This window comes from Apium graveolens, chromosome 9 (genome assembly GCF_009905375.1).
Source record: "Apium graveolens cultivar Ventura chromosome 9, ASM990537v1, whole genome shotgun sequence".
In the NCBI taxonomy this organism is placed as follows: Eukaryota; Viridiplantae; Streptophyta; class Magnoliopsida; order Apiales; family Apiaceae; genus Apium; species Apium graveolens.
In genome coordinates, this window is record NC_133655.1 from 61,561,927 (window position 1) to 61,577,072 (window position 15,146).

Sequence of the window (15,146 nt, forward strand, 5' to 3'; positions counted from 1 at the left end):
GATGCTGTCCGAAATACTGACGTGATAGCAGGTTCCCTTTTGTTAAATTACGAACATGCAAATGTCCTATTTGATTCTGGAGCAACCAAGTCTTTTATATCTCAAGATTTTGCTAGCAAGTTAAAACTTAATGCCATACCCTTACGTGAGGTATTACGAGTAGAAATAGCAAACAAAGAAATAATCCCTGTAAATCAAATATACCCTAAGTGCAAGCTGTAATTAGAAGAGGAGATTTTCGAGGTCGACTTAATACCATTCGCGTTAGGATAGTTTGATGTGATCTTTGGAATGGATTGGTTATCCCGTAACGGAGCGCAAATAGATTGTGAACAGAAGAAAGTTAAGATAAGAGTGCAGAATGATAAAGAAGTAGTGTTTAAAGGTCAACGACAGAACTAGAAATTTTTGACCATGCTTCAAGCAAAAAGATTGTTGAGGAAAGGTAACGAGGCCTATTTGGCTTATGTGATAGATACCCAGAAGGAGGTCCCCAACATACAGGACATACCCATAGTAAACGAATTCGAGGATGTATTTCCAGAAAACTTACCAGGATTACCACCTGACAGAGAAATCGAGTTCGCTATAGAGTTAGCACCAGGAACGACACCCGTATCCAAGGCCCCATATAGGTTAGCCCCGGTTAAGATGAAAGAACTAGCTTCTCAACTGCAAGAACTATTAGATAACGGAATGATAAGGCCCAGTGTGTCACCATGGGGAGCACCAGTACTATTCGTAAAGAAAAAGGACGGCAGCATGAGATTATGTATAGACTATCGAGAGCTGAATAAGCTGACTATAAAGAATAGGTACCCTCTTTTCAGAATTGACGACCTATTCGACCAACTCAAAGGAGCTATACATTTTTCCAAAATAGATTTAAGGACAGGATATCACCAGTTGAAAATCAAACTGGAAGATATACCAAAGACTGCTTTTCGCACTAGGTATGGACACTATGAGTTCTTAGTCATGTCGTTTGGATTAACCAATGCACCCGCAGCCTTTATGGATTTGATGAACAGAGTGTTCAAAAAGTAGCTGGACATATGTGTGATAGTTTTTATAGATGATATTCTGATCTACTCAAGGGCAGAGCAAGAACATGCGGAACATTTGAGGATAGTCTTAGAAATCTTGAGGAATGAGAAATTGTATGCCAAGTTTTCGAAGTGCGAATTTTGGCTGAGAGAAGTTCAGTTTTTAGGACATGTGGTGAGTAGCAAAGGAGTTTTAGTTGACCCCGCCAAGATAGAGGCGGTATCCAATTGGGAAAGACCAGCAACCCCGACAGAGGTTAGGAGTTTCGTAGGTTTAGCAGGTTATTACCGGAGATTCGTGCAAGACTTCGCTAAGATAGCCGGTCCACTGAATAGACTTACCCGGAAGGCAGAAAAGTTTGTATGGACGGAAAAGTGTGAAGAGAGTTTTCAAGAACTAAAAAAGAGGCTGGTGTCAGCACCAGTGCTCGCTCTTCCCGATGGAAAGGGAGAGTTTGTGATATACAGCAACGCATCACTTAAAGGATTAGGATGTGTACTAATGCACCACGGCAAGGTTATAGCGTATGCCTCTCGACAATTGAAGGAGTATGAGAGCCGATACCCTACGCATGACCTAGAATTAGCAGCCATAGTATTTGCCCTAAAAATTTGGAGACATTACCTATACGGTGAGAAATGCGAGATCTACACTGACTATAAAAGCCTCAAATATATTTTTACTCAGAAGGAACTAAACATGAGATAGAGGAGATGGTTATTAGAGTTGATAAAGGACTACGACTGTGAAATGTTGTATCACCCGGGTAAAGCCAATGTGGTGGCTGACGCCCTTAGTAGGAAGGAAAGACTCAAAATGATAATGACATCGGAGGAATTAGTTAAGGAATTTAAGAAGATGGAAATCGACGTAAGAATGACCGGTAAGAGAACGGAAGTATTATTTGAGATTAAGCTAGTACCAGAACTGACTACAAAGATACGAGTATGTCTGGAAAAGAAGATGAGCGAGGAAAAAGGGACATTGACTGGTAAGGAAATGAGATGCGAGAAGGATGAGGAAGGGATCATGAGGTATGCGTCCCAGATTTGGATTCCGAATGTGCAAGAATTAAAGGACGAGTTGTTGCATGAAGGGCACAACTCTAGATATTCAATCCACCCAAGAAGTACGAAAATGTACCGTGACCTTAAGGAATATTATTGGTGGCCTAACATGAAGAGAGAAGTAGCGGAGTGGGTTAGCAAGTGCTTGACATGCCAAAGAGTGAAGGCGGAACACCAGCCACCTAGTGGACTGTTACGACCCCTAGAAATTCCGGAATGGAAATGGGAACACATAGCCATGGATTTTGTGACAGGCTTACCTAGGACAAAGACCTATCACGATGCTATATGGGTTATCATTGATAGACTGACCAAGTCCGCACACTTCCTACCAATCAACGAAAGGTACACCGTAGTCAAGTTGGTAGATATTTAATTGAAGGAAATTGTAATAAGACACGTCATTCATGTAGCCATAGTGTCAGATAGAGACCCAAGGTTTAATTCCCGATTTTGGAGAAGCTTCCAGGAATGTGTAGGCACCAGACTAAACATGAGTACCGCTTACCACCCCCAGACGGATGGACAAAGCGAAAGGACTATACAGACCCTAGAAGATATGCTGCGAGTATGTGCCATCGACTTCAAAGGAAATTGGGATGATCACTTACCCCTGATAGAATTTTCTTACAACAATAGCTATCACGCTAGCATAAGAATTCCCCCGTATGAAGCTCTTTACGGGAGAAGATGTCGCTATCCCCTGTGTTGGGATGAAGTTGGAGAACATAAGCTATTAGGACCAGAGTTAGTCCAGCAGACCAGAGAAATGGTGAAACTCATCAGGAAGAGACTGGAAGCAGCCCAGGACAGACAAAAAAAGTACGCTGATCAGACCAGGAAGGATAGGGAATATGAAGTAGGAGATTCGGTGTTATTGAAGGTATCTCCTTGGAAAGGAGTGATGAGATTTGGAAAGAAAGGAAAGTTGTCCCAGATTCATAGGTTCCTTTGAAATTTTGAGGAGGATAGGACCTCTAGCTTACGAGCTCGCCTTGCCTCCTAATTTGCAACAAGTACACAACGTGTTTCACGTATCTATGTTGAGAAAGTACCATGCCGATGCCCGACATGTAATAGAGTACGAGCAGGTAGATTTACAACCAGATCTGACCTACATCGAGCAGCCAACTAGGATAATGGACCAGAAAGAACAAGTGCTGAGGAACAAAACGGTGAAGCTAGTTAGGATCTTGTGGAGAAATCAAAATGTTGAGGAATCAACTTGAGAACTTGAAGACACAAGGAGGAATAGATATCCCCACTTATTTTTCTAATTGATTCCGGGACGGAATCCTTGTTAGAGGGGAAGACTGTAATAACTCGAATTTTTGAGACCCTATAAAACGTTTAATGAATAGTAACCCTGACAGACGGGAAAACTTTTGAGCCCACACTATATAGTACATAAGAAAATGAGTTTCGGAATATATATTACGACTATACGTACCAAATAAGTGTATGTAAACGCAATTAGTTTTCGAAGAAAACGAACTTTGAAAAACAACCGTAATTACGACTTATCAAGGACTACGGGAATCACAATATAATTACGAGATTAAAATCCTACGGATTTATATTCAATTAGGATAAATAAAAATATAAGAAATAAATACGAAAAAAATTACATTGTGAACCATTTACGAATAAGTATTGCAGAGAATGTTTAAGTAACCGAGCGAACGCGTAAACGATTAATTAAACGTAACGCACTAACTAAACCATGGTAAGGAAATAACCATGGTTACTTCATCAAATAGTAAGCTAACCCTAGGATGACCAAGCTAGCTAGCAAATAGTGTGCTAAGGAGCTAACCTTGTAGTTTAGCTTGTAAGCTAGCAAGCTACAAAGATTTGTCCATGGATTTGGAGACAAGGAATAAACCTAAGCTATCCTAGGAAGAATAAAGATCAACTTGCAAAGATATCAAGTCACCTTCCAAGAAGCAACCTAGAATTCATCCAAGAGAAGCAACCAAGGGCTATAAATACCCCCCCCCCCACCCCCATTTGCTCCCATTCGGCTATTTGAAGAAAAAAAAAGGAATTGCAATTCAAAACTTCATGCTCTAGTTCTTGTAAAATCCCACAATTATTTCCAAAGCCTCCTAGCAACTAAACTAAGGTAAGAAAAATCTTTCATCTCTTTTTATCAAGGTTTGATGGGTGGAATAAATTCAAAAAACTCACTAGTGAATAGTGTGAATAGTAACCTCTCTTTGGTTTCTTGATTTTAATGGTGGTTTTAGGTTCCAAAAATCATACCAAGCACTTCCAAGCCTCCACCATCCTCAAGAACACATCTCAAGCTTTCAAGAAAGGTATAAATCTTTGACCTAACTTTATTTAAGGTTCATGTTTAAGATCCATTTAGTGGGTGTTAGTAAACCTAGCTTACTAAGTATTGTTTATGAAATCTTGATGATTAAGTTAAGTAGATTTAAGGTTGGTTGTTGTTGCCTCAAGAACATGATGTTCTTGAGAGTATTTTGTGTGTTGATGATGATATGATGATTGTTGGTGGTTGTGTTGATAGTTAACGCATAAACGAAACCCCGATCGTAAAAGTAACTTCGTTAAAAATAACAAACCGTAACTTTAAGTTTCTGCAGAAAGTCTCGAAGTTGTAAACTGTAGATTCTTGAGAAATAACCTTTGTTTAATATAGAAAATGTTATAAGGATAGTTTAGGCTCTTGAATCGCTTGATTCTAATTTACGGATCAAAAGTTATGATCGTTTTAGTAAAAGTGTTTTACGCGACAAAAAACTGCTACAAATCACGAACTTTGAATATATAAAGGATAGACTTAAAAGTATTCATAAATCATGAAATTTTTACAGAGAGTAACATGTGGAGTTTCATAACTGTCATAAAAATTTCAAGTGAAAATAATGAATTTTCAATTTTATAAAAATGTCGGAGCCGAGACCGCGCGAGTATAAACTGTAAGAATCCTTAAGCGGAGCCGACAACGATAATGAGAATGAACTCAAGATACTTAGGAAAATGAAGTGACCATAAAGTGTTTATGACTTAAAAGAAATGTTAAGGGTAGTATGAGTTGAGAGGGTGTATAATGAGTAGCGCATGAGTGCAAATTACCATGAATTAGGACGGAACCTAACGAAATGAAATGTGTTTATGGTTATAGATTTCCGAGCGGAACCTAGAGCATCCTCCACCTCGAGATACCCAGGCAAGTTTACAAACCCAACTCCATTTTACTGTTGTGTTGTGAAAAGATTGTTTTACTATCATCGCATAAATACTATGTTTGCCATGATACGTAGTTTTGAATTTTTGCATAATATAGCGATGTTGTACGATAAGTATATATCGTGAAATATTATTTCGCTTTAACCGTAATGTATGATAGAAGACCGAGGGTCGGTCGGGATTTAAAATAAAACCCGGTAATCATTCCGGAGATATTATAGGATGGTTATAAGTCCATAATAGTACGTTTTAAAGGGACTCATCGTCCACTTACGAAACATTAAAATACCTCGAACTTTTAAAACGATTTCCCAATGAGCATATTCCCTCAACTATATTTTATTGATTCGGATATTAAATATTATATACGTATTCCTTTATTATAGGAGTAGTATACTTCAACGTTTATTTATTTCAAACCCGATTAATCATTATAGATTATTAATTATGTAAACACAAACTAGTTGAGGAACACTATTTAAATAAATCTTTTAAAAGAATTACTCATTCGAGGTATGATGAATATCAATTATCATTTAATTATTTATAGACTACTATTTAATTAATGATTATTTATTTAAGGATTGTTATTGATTTAAAGATCATAGATCCTGATATACCTTCTGATTTAGAAGTATCATTCGAATAATTTTAGATCGTCGGTGAATATTATCCCGACTTATTATTATATTGAATATAGTTTCAAGAAGAAACTTTTCCCCTTATTAATTATCTGTTGACAACGGTCAACTCACATCCCTAGTACTTCCTCCAAAATTCTCGCAAGTACGTATATACATATATATACACTTATATTCTAAAAAGATAAATAATCTCTATCAACAAGCGAAACGCATGGGGAACTTCGATGTGGTTCAAGTTCCCGGGATGGATAGAATTCTGTTGAAGGACAATGGAGGGGTAGACTCTGGTACTACGTGTGTTGGATGGGCTACCAAAGGAACCGCAGGCGAAGGTACTTTGTGTACTCAGGAACTTATGAAGTATGTGTATACCCGAAAATGGGACACGTAGCCCGAATGCGGCCAGGGTGATACCCGAGAGGTGACGGTATTAGTCCTTTTACTAGTAAAGAAGGTTACTTTCCATAGGACGACTGATCATCGTATGCGGTGGCTCCTGTGAGATGTCCAAAATCTTCCAATTGGAATTGATATGCAATACTGTAACCCAAGCCTAGGTGCTGGGATTACTATTAAGGTTTTCGCAGGTTATAAAAACCCCTTAAAAGAATTATTCTCATAAGAAGGTGTGGGACACCGAGAAATCTACTTTTAAATAAAACATATATATAATATATGATGTTATTATACAGTCATTTTCATACTGTACATTATTATGCTGAGCATCTTAGCTCACACTTGTTTTCTTAAATTGACACAACACAACAGTGAATCAAGATGTCTGCCATGAGAACCACAGCCAGGAAATGGGTAGGAAATGGCCAGCTGTGTTGTAGATTGTTTGGTGCAGTACCTCAGGTAGTCAGAATAAGCTGGATTAGTTTTTAGTTGTTTATAGTTCGGCTTATTTATAAGTATGGTTTATGTAAAATAAGAAATAAGAAGCGTATATTCGGCCGGCGGATTAACCTTACTTAAAGGTCACCCCCGGTAAGACTAATTACATTTGGGTTGTAATAAAATTTCTCTAGTAAATGATGGTTCGTTTCCAAGACAATAACCTGTAGTGTGTGTGTGTTGAGTGTGGGGTCGTGAAGCGTGAGTATTTACATATTGTAGTGTGAGTTGTGTGAGTTTAGATAGCGTGGCTTCCAAGACTCTGACCCCGGGTTTTGGGGCGCCATAAATCCCGCCCCGTTCGGGTTATTTGTTGACCCATTCTTGATCTTCTCTTTCCCAAAACAAAATCTGAAAATCTGTTTCTGTTAATTTCTGTTTAAAAATAATTCAAAAATCTTATCTAAATTCTAAAAATTGTTTTAAAAATCCAAAATTAATTCAGTTAATTATTTTAAATAATTAGCTAAATTATTTTAATTTCAGGAAATTATTTTCTTTATAATATTCAAAAATCTAAATTTGATTTAATTATTTATAATTCATTTTAGTTAGTTATTTATAAATTTAATTAACTGATTAATTTAATTAATTAATTAATTCTATAAATAGTTAAATAAAATGTAATTATTTATAATTAAGTCAAATAATGATTTAAAAATCATTTTGAGCCTTTAAATTTATATAAAGGTATTTAAAATTAATTGAATTATTATGATTTTATTCATAATAAATCAACCGTTCGTCCGTTTAATACAAAATGAACGCCTCTAAAGTTAAAAAAATATTTTGCCTCTACTAAAATGTTTTCGAGACCTAAATTCTTTTGTATCTAATGGCCGTTTGTTTGATAAATCATTATGAGTCGATTATTGATCGACAAAATACTCTTTTTGACCCGATTTGAATTCTAAATGTATTGAGACCTGTCTTTTGACGATTCAACTTATGTGCTACATGAATTATGTGATTACCGTGTTATATGAATAACATGATTACGTGCCTTATGTGTTTACGTGTTATGTGAATTATGAGTCCACATATCTTTTAAACTTTATATTATAGAAATGATCCTTATCTATTATTATCGGGCGGGTAGACGATAAGGATAAACGTACAGAATAGACAATTACATATTGTCAGTTAATTGAATGGTATCTTTTATGCTAGATACACATAGTGCGAAGCATTCAAAGTCAGACAGAGATAATAAAAGTAAAGTCTGATTACTTATAGTAATGAAACGAGTGAACTCAGAATAGAGATAGACCTGAAATAGTGAATGATAAGAAAGATCAAGTGGTCTGTCAATAAAAATGCAGATATATCAGGACTGAGTGATATGGCAGATATTTAAAGATCAGAGGGTTATTAATTGAGGCAAGTATTCCTAACCTTTCTCTTAAAATACTGCAAATATTTCTTCATTCCTATTCTAAGTTCAGAATAGTTAAATGTTTTTATATTTCACTGCAATTACTCTTATTTATGTAAGTACCTCTTTGATCTTGTTCCTTGATTATCGATTGTTCTTTTGAGCAATTACCCATTCTTTCGGGTTATTTGCGAACCCAGAATCAGGATGTTTTGAAATCAAAATGATTTGACATTAAAATACTCCACAGACTGGATGGTTACGATGAGGGCCAGTGATGAGCTGGACCCTAAGGGCCAGTGATGAGCTGGACCCTAAGGGCCAGAGATTGTTGGTCCCTTGATTATTAGGCCATAGTTTCCTGGGTACCCCATATATTGGTTGGGTCTATGCAGTTGGGTATAGATCTGCACTATATCCTGACTGATCAGCAGGTTATAGTGCATATGTTGGTTTCTAGTGTCCGGTCTAATTTATTGTTGATCGCCATTAACGGCATTCCTTCTTGAATAATTCATAATTACAGATTCAAACAAAGATATAATTCAAAGGGATGAAACATTGAAACGTTCACTGTTCTTTTGCAGAAAAATGTGATTTGTAATTAAAGGCCAATGAGGGTCGACGTTTTGTTCGCTCAACTGTTTTAAATATATATAGATGTTTTAAAATCATTCAACAATCATTTGGAGGGGTTTCTTTGATCTGATACTTGGAAACTATTTATAATACTTACTGGGCATTTTTGGCTCACTCTTGCTTTGTGAACTCTTATTCCTTTCAGTATCAAATGAGGACAAAAGTGAATAGCTCTTAATAGATAGCAAAAGTGGAGAGATTCCAGCTGAAGAAATTTGGAGGTGTCAGAGTGATCAATACACGGAAATTAGTAATGAGGTTAATGAAATTGTATTTAGACATTATAATTTTAGAAAGTTCGATTCTTGTTTCATAGCATAACCTGTAAGCGATCCTGAATAATGAGGGGTTGTCTGTATATTTGTTTTAATATACAGGTTTATGTTGTTTAAATTTTTGTAGTGACACCCAATCCTGACCCTGGATTTGGGGGTGTCACAGTGGGCATGGCTGGTTGACTTGAAGTGGTAGATTAGGTTGGCCTGTATTCTTCCTTGTCTTCATCAAAATCCAGCTTCCTCTTTGGTCTGAATTTCAGTCTTAATTTTTTTGTCTGCTTTGGTTCTTCTTGCTTTTCTTCATTTACAGACTCAGCTATCACAACAGGCATTTTAGATTATGTGGTTGCAGGCTTCTTGGCTTGGTTCTTGGCATCTAAGGTAGCTTGACTTTGTTGTTGTTTGAGCCTCACCTTTGCTTCTTTCTTAGCTTCTGTAAACTGTGGATGTCCAGCCATCACATAGATCAATTTGCCATTCCTGTAGATTTTAGCAATTCTCTTCTATAAGACTGAGTCTCTAGGATCTTTGAAATAAGTAGTAGATCTTCCAAGCAGTTTCTTTTCATCAGGCTTGAGAGTTTCATAGACTAGGTCCATTGGATTTTTGCTTGAATTTTTTGGATAGTTTCTCTTTGGATGAAAATCACATTGGCCTGTTAAGGTTTTCTTGCTGAGGGTTGACCCCTTTCCATATTCCCTAACCTCATTTCATTTATTGAAATTGGTCTCAATTGAGATAAATGTGAGAAGTGTTTCACAACTTTGTCTTGTTTCTCAATTGGACCAAAATTCTTCTCAATGTTCTCACCAAGCTTCTTCCATTTTTCTTTCAGCTCTAGTTCAACTGCTGCTATCTTGATCAAGTCAATGCTGTCAAGAACTGGTGGCTTAGAGAAAGTAATTGCTGGAACAATCACTTTACTGACTTGAATGTTGTGCACTTTCTCCCCTTCACTAACTGACTCTCCCTTGCTAACTGGAATGATTGCAGTTTTCCCCCCTTCACTAACTGAGACAAGTACATCTTTCTCCGCCTTTTTGTTAGCATCAAGTTGAACAGGGTTGGAAGTTTGTGCAACCACCAATTTCTGAAGAAGGAGTGTCTGTTGAGCTTGATGGAGTTGGATTTTAGTGATAGAAGTTTCTAGGACCTTCACCTGGTGTACAAAGAATCAACCTTGCTACTGAGATCAGAATCTTTCCTGAGTTGCCTGTTAATATCTCTCATTCTTGTGTCAGGAAGAATAGACTCCAATCTTTCATTGATGTCCTTCTTGACTTATCCAATTTCTATCTTGATCTCACACACATCTTGATTTTGCTTGAGAGATTGGATTTTGTGCAAGTGAAGAGACTCAAGGTGTGCTTGGAGAAGACTCTTGGTGTTGGCATCTGTAGTAGCTTGAAGAGATGTCTAAGTCTAATAGATTATATGAAATAGAGTTGATTTGAAGTGATTCTCACTGCAGTCTTTGCTAAACATCCATGCCGGAGTATTTGTGCTTGAGCTAGGACCTGCATCTCCCATATGTCCATGAGACCCTCTTCATCATTAGAAGCATCCTTCAATGTGCCACTAGAATCTAACTCAAAATCATCAGCAGCTACAGGTGGAAGTGAGTTGATTGCATCCTTGGCCCTTAGCATTGAAGCTGTTGTGTGCACCAAGTTGAGAATTCTCTCAGTAGCCTCATTGTCCTGTTCAGCCAAAGTTTGATAAGCTGGAACAGGGTAAGTAAATGCCTCAACTTCATAAGAAACAAAATCTAAGATAACTTAATATTCTTCCCACCCTCACCTTCACCATCTGAGGTGGGACTCCTCTCACTCTCTTTTGCCAAGTTGGAAGAAATAGCTTGCATTTGTTCACTCATTTCCTCGCCTTTTTCCTGTGAGCAACTCGGCCTCTCACTCTGTTCACTCCCTTCCCTCAATCCTAGGAGAAAGGAGACGGAGGCTGATAAGCCTTAGATTAATTTTATTTTGGAACTATACTTTTGACTGGGTAAGCAGGCACCCTTCTCGCCTCGGGTTTTTATTTGAAATATTCTGCCTTGGGGCATAACTTATTTATCTCTTGTTTTTATAAAATTACAAGTCTTTTGTTCCCACGTTCATCTTTATTGTGCTAGCTAGTTTCCTTAATTTTGTGTAAACTTACCATGCCTCTACTGACCAAAAGTTGTCATAACCCTGGCCGCGTATGGCGGGTGTTACACCTTCACAGCGAGTCGAACTAATCAGTTTTTCATCTTTGTTCAATCAAATAAAATGAATGAAAATTTAAGTAGAACAGGCTCGCACCATTACTAACTCATAAGTGTTGCATGCGTACTTATATTAGGGAGCCGGGCCCATAGGTCCGCAACCTATTCCTTTATCCTCTCCTCGCATAATACGACCCTGGCCATACTTGGCAGAGGGCTAGGCTCCCCGGCCCGTATCTGTCATCCTACGAGCCGGGGATACGGGCTCACATTGCGACTATCCCTAACTTTTAAGTTAGTTAAGGGGGGTTCCTGAACACCTCTCACTGTTTTTATCTTCATCTTTAATCTGCTTTGTGCTCATTACTTTTTCCAAGCGGGCCGAGGCCCAGCTCGTTTCATAGCCTTGTTGTCAAGCGGGCCGGGGGCCAGCATGACTTATGCTTTTAACATGTTAATAAAGCAACTATTTTGTCCTCGCATGGGCTCCCAAAGATGAGCTCCCCTGCTAGATATCTTAATCTATTAACAGGAGTTGAAATATGAAAGGCACAAATAAATATCAATCGTTCATTCATAGATAACGGAAAGTGAAAGGAGTACATGCTTGTGGTCTCAGGGAGGCACCTATATAGCACTACCCCCGAGACTTAGGAATATTTTAAGATAATACTATGTCTGATAAGAACAATATTACTGATAATATTTGCGGAGGTGTTCCGCCTTCCAGGCTCTCGGATCAACTTGTCTTGCATATCATTGAGGTGGTAGGTTCCCTCCCAGAGCACTGATTTTATCTTTTAGGGACCTTCCCAATTTGCCCCAAAGACTCCGTGAATCACCACCTTGGTGTTGGGCATGATCCGACACAGAACCAAATCTCCCACCTTAAAAGTCCGGGCTCGAACCTTACTATTATAGTGCTTTGCTATCCTCTATTGATATGCTGTTATCCTGACCTAAGCATCTTCCTGAGTTTCTTCGATCATGTCCAAATAGAGCCGATGGTTGACCTCATTTTCCTCTGAGTCATAGTTGTCCCTCCGAAAAGAACCTTCCCCTACCTGAATGGGCACCATAGCTTCACACCCATACACCAAAGAGAAAGGGGTCTCTCCAGTTATAGTTCGGGGAGTCATGTTGTAAGACCACAGGACCTGGGCGAGCTCCTCCGGCCATGTCCCTTTCTTCACTTCAAGCTTCGCCTTCAAGGTGTGCTTAATGATTTTATTAACAGCCTTCGTTTGCCCGTTACTTTGGGGGTGGCAAACTACACTAAAACTCTTCTGAATCCCCAGCTGCTCAAAACATTCCCGCATTTCCTTGCTATCGAACTGTTTCCCATCCCTATCTATACACTTGGGGAGGGGCACACTAAACCCTCTTTTGTATAGGACCCCATCGTATATCACATAGCGGGCTGCCTTGTATCTTATCCTCCTTGCCTCATTCTTTTCGTTCGAGAGTGAACCTTCTTTTGTGTAGCCTAAGATAAGTGTCATCTACGTGGGACCGAGGTTATCACTGAGGCTGCCCACCTCGTGCTCGGGCACACTAGGCTGCCTCTGTATGTCAAGGGGCACGACCCCTAGCAGTGTGGCCTCGCGGCGTGAGCCGAGTTTAGCTAGCTCATACGTGCCTTCATTCTGCCCATACGGGATTAGTTCCAGCCTCTTCTCGTTGAACCTTGCGATTATCCTCTGCGCACACTTCAGGTAAAGCTCCGTTCTCGGCCTCTTAGCTTGATACCCCCCATTTATCTGATATACCACAATCATGGAGTCACTAAACACATTCAAATTCTCCACCTTCATTTCCAAAGTTAGCTTGAGACCGTTGATCAGGGTCTCATATTCAGCATCATTGTTGGTTGCATGAAAGGCTAGATGGGTCACGCGTCTGATCTTCTGCGCCTCTAGGCTGATCAACTCAATTCCAGCTCCTGCACCTTCCCCATTGGAGGCTCCATTCACAAATAGGCTCCACCATGGGGCACTATTTTGGCTTTCCAGCCCGACCTCTTCTATGCTAGGTATGACAACAAGGGCTCCCGACTCCACTTCTTGATGTGGAGGAAATTCTAGTACAATATCGGCCAGGGCTTGGCCTTTAATTGCTGTCCTTGGCTTATAATCCACCTCGAACTGGCCGAGCTCAACCGTCCACTTCAGCATTCGACCAGAAGACTCCGGTTTGTGCATTACTTGCCTGAGGGGGTAGGAGGTTCGCACTTCTACCCTGTGCGCCTGAAAATAGGGCTTGAGATTTTGGGAGGCCAGGATCAGAGCATATGCTAATTTATCAAGGCTCGTGTACCGAGTCTCCGCGTCGGCCATCCTTTTACTCACATAATACACCGGGAGTTGGATACCATCCTCCTCTCAAACCAATACCGCACTTACTGCAAAGTCAGAGACGGCCAAGTATAGGACCAGAGTTTCACCTTCCTTTGGGTTGAACAACATTGGAGGGCTGTTAAGATGCTTCTATATGTTCTGAAAGGCTTCTTCATATATTCTGTCCACTCAAAATTTCTCCCTACTCCTTTAATTGCTTTGAAAAACTCCTGGCATTTATCGGAGGACTTTGAGACGGAGCGGTTTAAGGCAACCACTCGCCCCTTTAAGCTTTGGACGTCCTTGACTCGTCGGGGGGATCTCATCTCGAGTAGGGCTCGTATCTTGGCGGGGTTGGCTTCAATGCCTCTACGGTTGATAATGAATCCCAAAAACTTCCCCGATTCGACCCCAAATACACATTTCTGGGGGTTGAGCTTCATCATTTACTCCCTTAGGATCTGGAATATTTCTGATAGGTGGCGGACGTGATCCTTTGTTTCCTTTGACTTCATAAGCATATCATCTATGTAGGCCTCCATGGTTTTTCCCAACTGTTGTTTGAACATCTTGTTCACCAACCTTTGATATGTTGCCCCAGCACTAAGGAGTCCGAAGGGCATCCTGATATAATAGTAAAGGCCCTGATCAGTAATAAAGGAGGTGTGCTCCTGATGTGGCCCATACACGGAGATTTGGTTATATCTCGAATAAGCATCCATAAAGCTAAGTAGTGTGTGCCCAGCCGTGGAATGAACCAGGTGGTTGATTCGGGGTAGAGGAAAACTATCCTTCGGGCAAGTTTTGTTTAGGTCGGTGAAGTCCACACATGTCCTCCATATGCCATTTGGTTTCTTGACAAGCACAGGGTTGGCCAGCCACATGGGGTAAAAGGCTTCCCTTACAAGTCCTGCCTCCATTAGTCTATCCACCTCTTCTCTGAGGGCCTCTGCCCTCTCTCCACTAATTGGTTGTCTCTTCTATCTGACCCCCTTCTTTTTCGGGTCCAAGTTGATCCGGTAAAACATGACATTCGGGTCAATCCCTATCATATCAGAGTGTGACCATACGAAGACATCCAAATTTCTCCTCAGAAAGCGGGCTAGATCCTCCCTCAAGTCAGGACTTAAGTTAGAGCCTATTCTAAGTACCTTGGAGGGATCATTTGGGTCTACCAAGATTGGGATTGTATCCTCTATGGACCTAGCCCTCTCAACCATTGGGGGCATTCTCGGGTCTAAGTCTGCTTGAGCCTCACTAGATTCTCCTACTTCCCTGATTGTCAAACCTTCCATGTCCTCGAGCTCAAGCTGGTGAGTTCAGGCCGGATTTATCAAGCGTTCAGAGGTCATAGTGACAGTGTGAGTGGTTCCGTTGGGCAGGTCCATAGTTATTGTTATTTCCTTGCATGCCCATTTCCCTTTCCTGAGTCTTG

The 15,146-nt window shown here is 39.7% G+C and overlaps 2 protein-coding genes across 2 annotated transcripts; both read right to left on the minus strand.

The window, feature by feature from the left end:
- Positions 1-12,334: 12,334 nt before the first annotated feature.
- LOC141685279 (uncharacterized) lies at positions 12,335-12,877 on the minus strand. Its single transcript, XM_074490392.1, has one exon. It carries the CDS (start codon positions 12,875-12,877, stop codon positions 12,335-12,337), a length of 543 nt encoding a protein of 180 aa, XP_074346493.1.
- Positions 12,878-13,711, minus strand: LOC141685280 (uncharacterized). The gene has a single exon (XM_074490393.1). The coding sequence runs from the start codon at positions 13,709-13,711 to the stop codon at positions 12,878-12,880; it is 834 nt and encodes a 277-aa protein (XP_074346494.1).
- Positions 13,712-15,146: the final 1,435 nt, after the last annotated feature.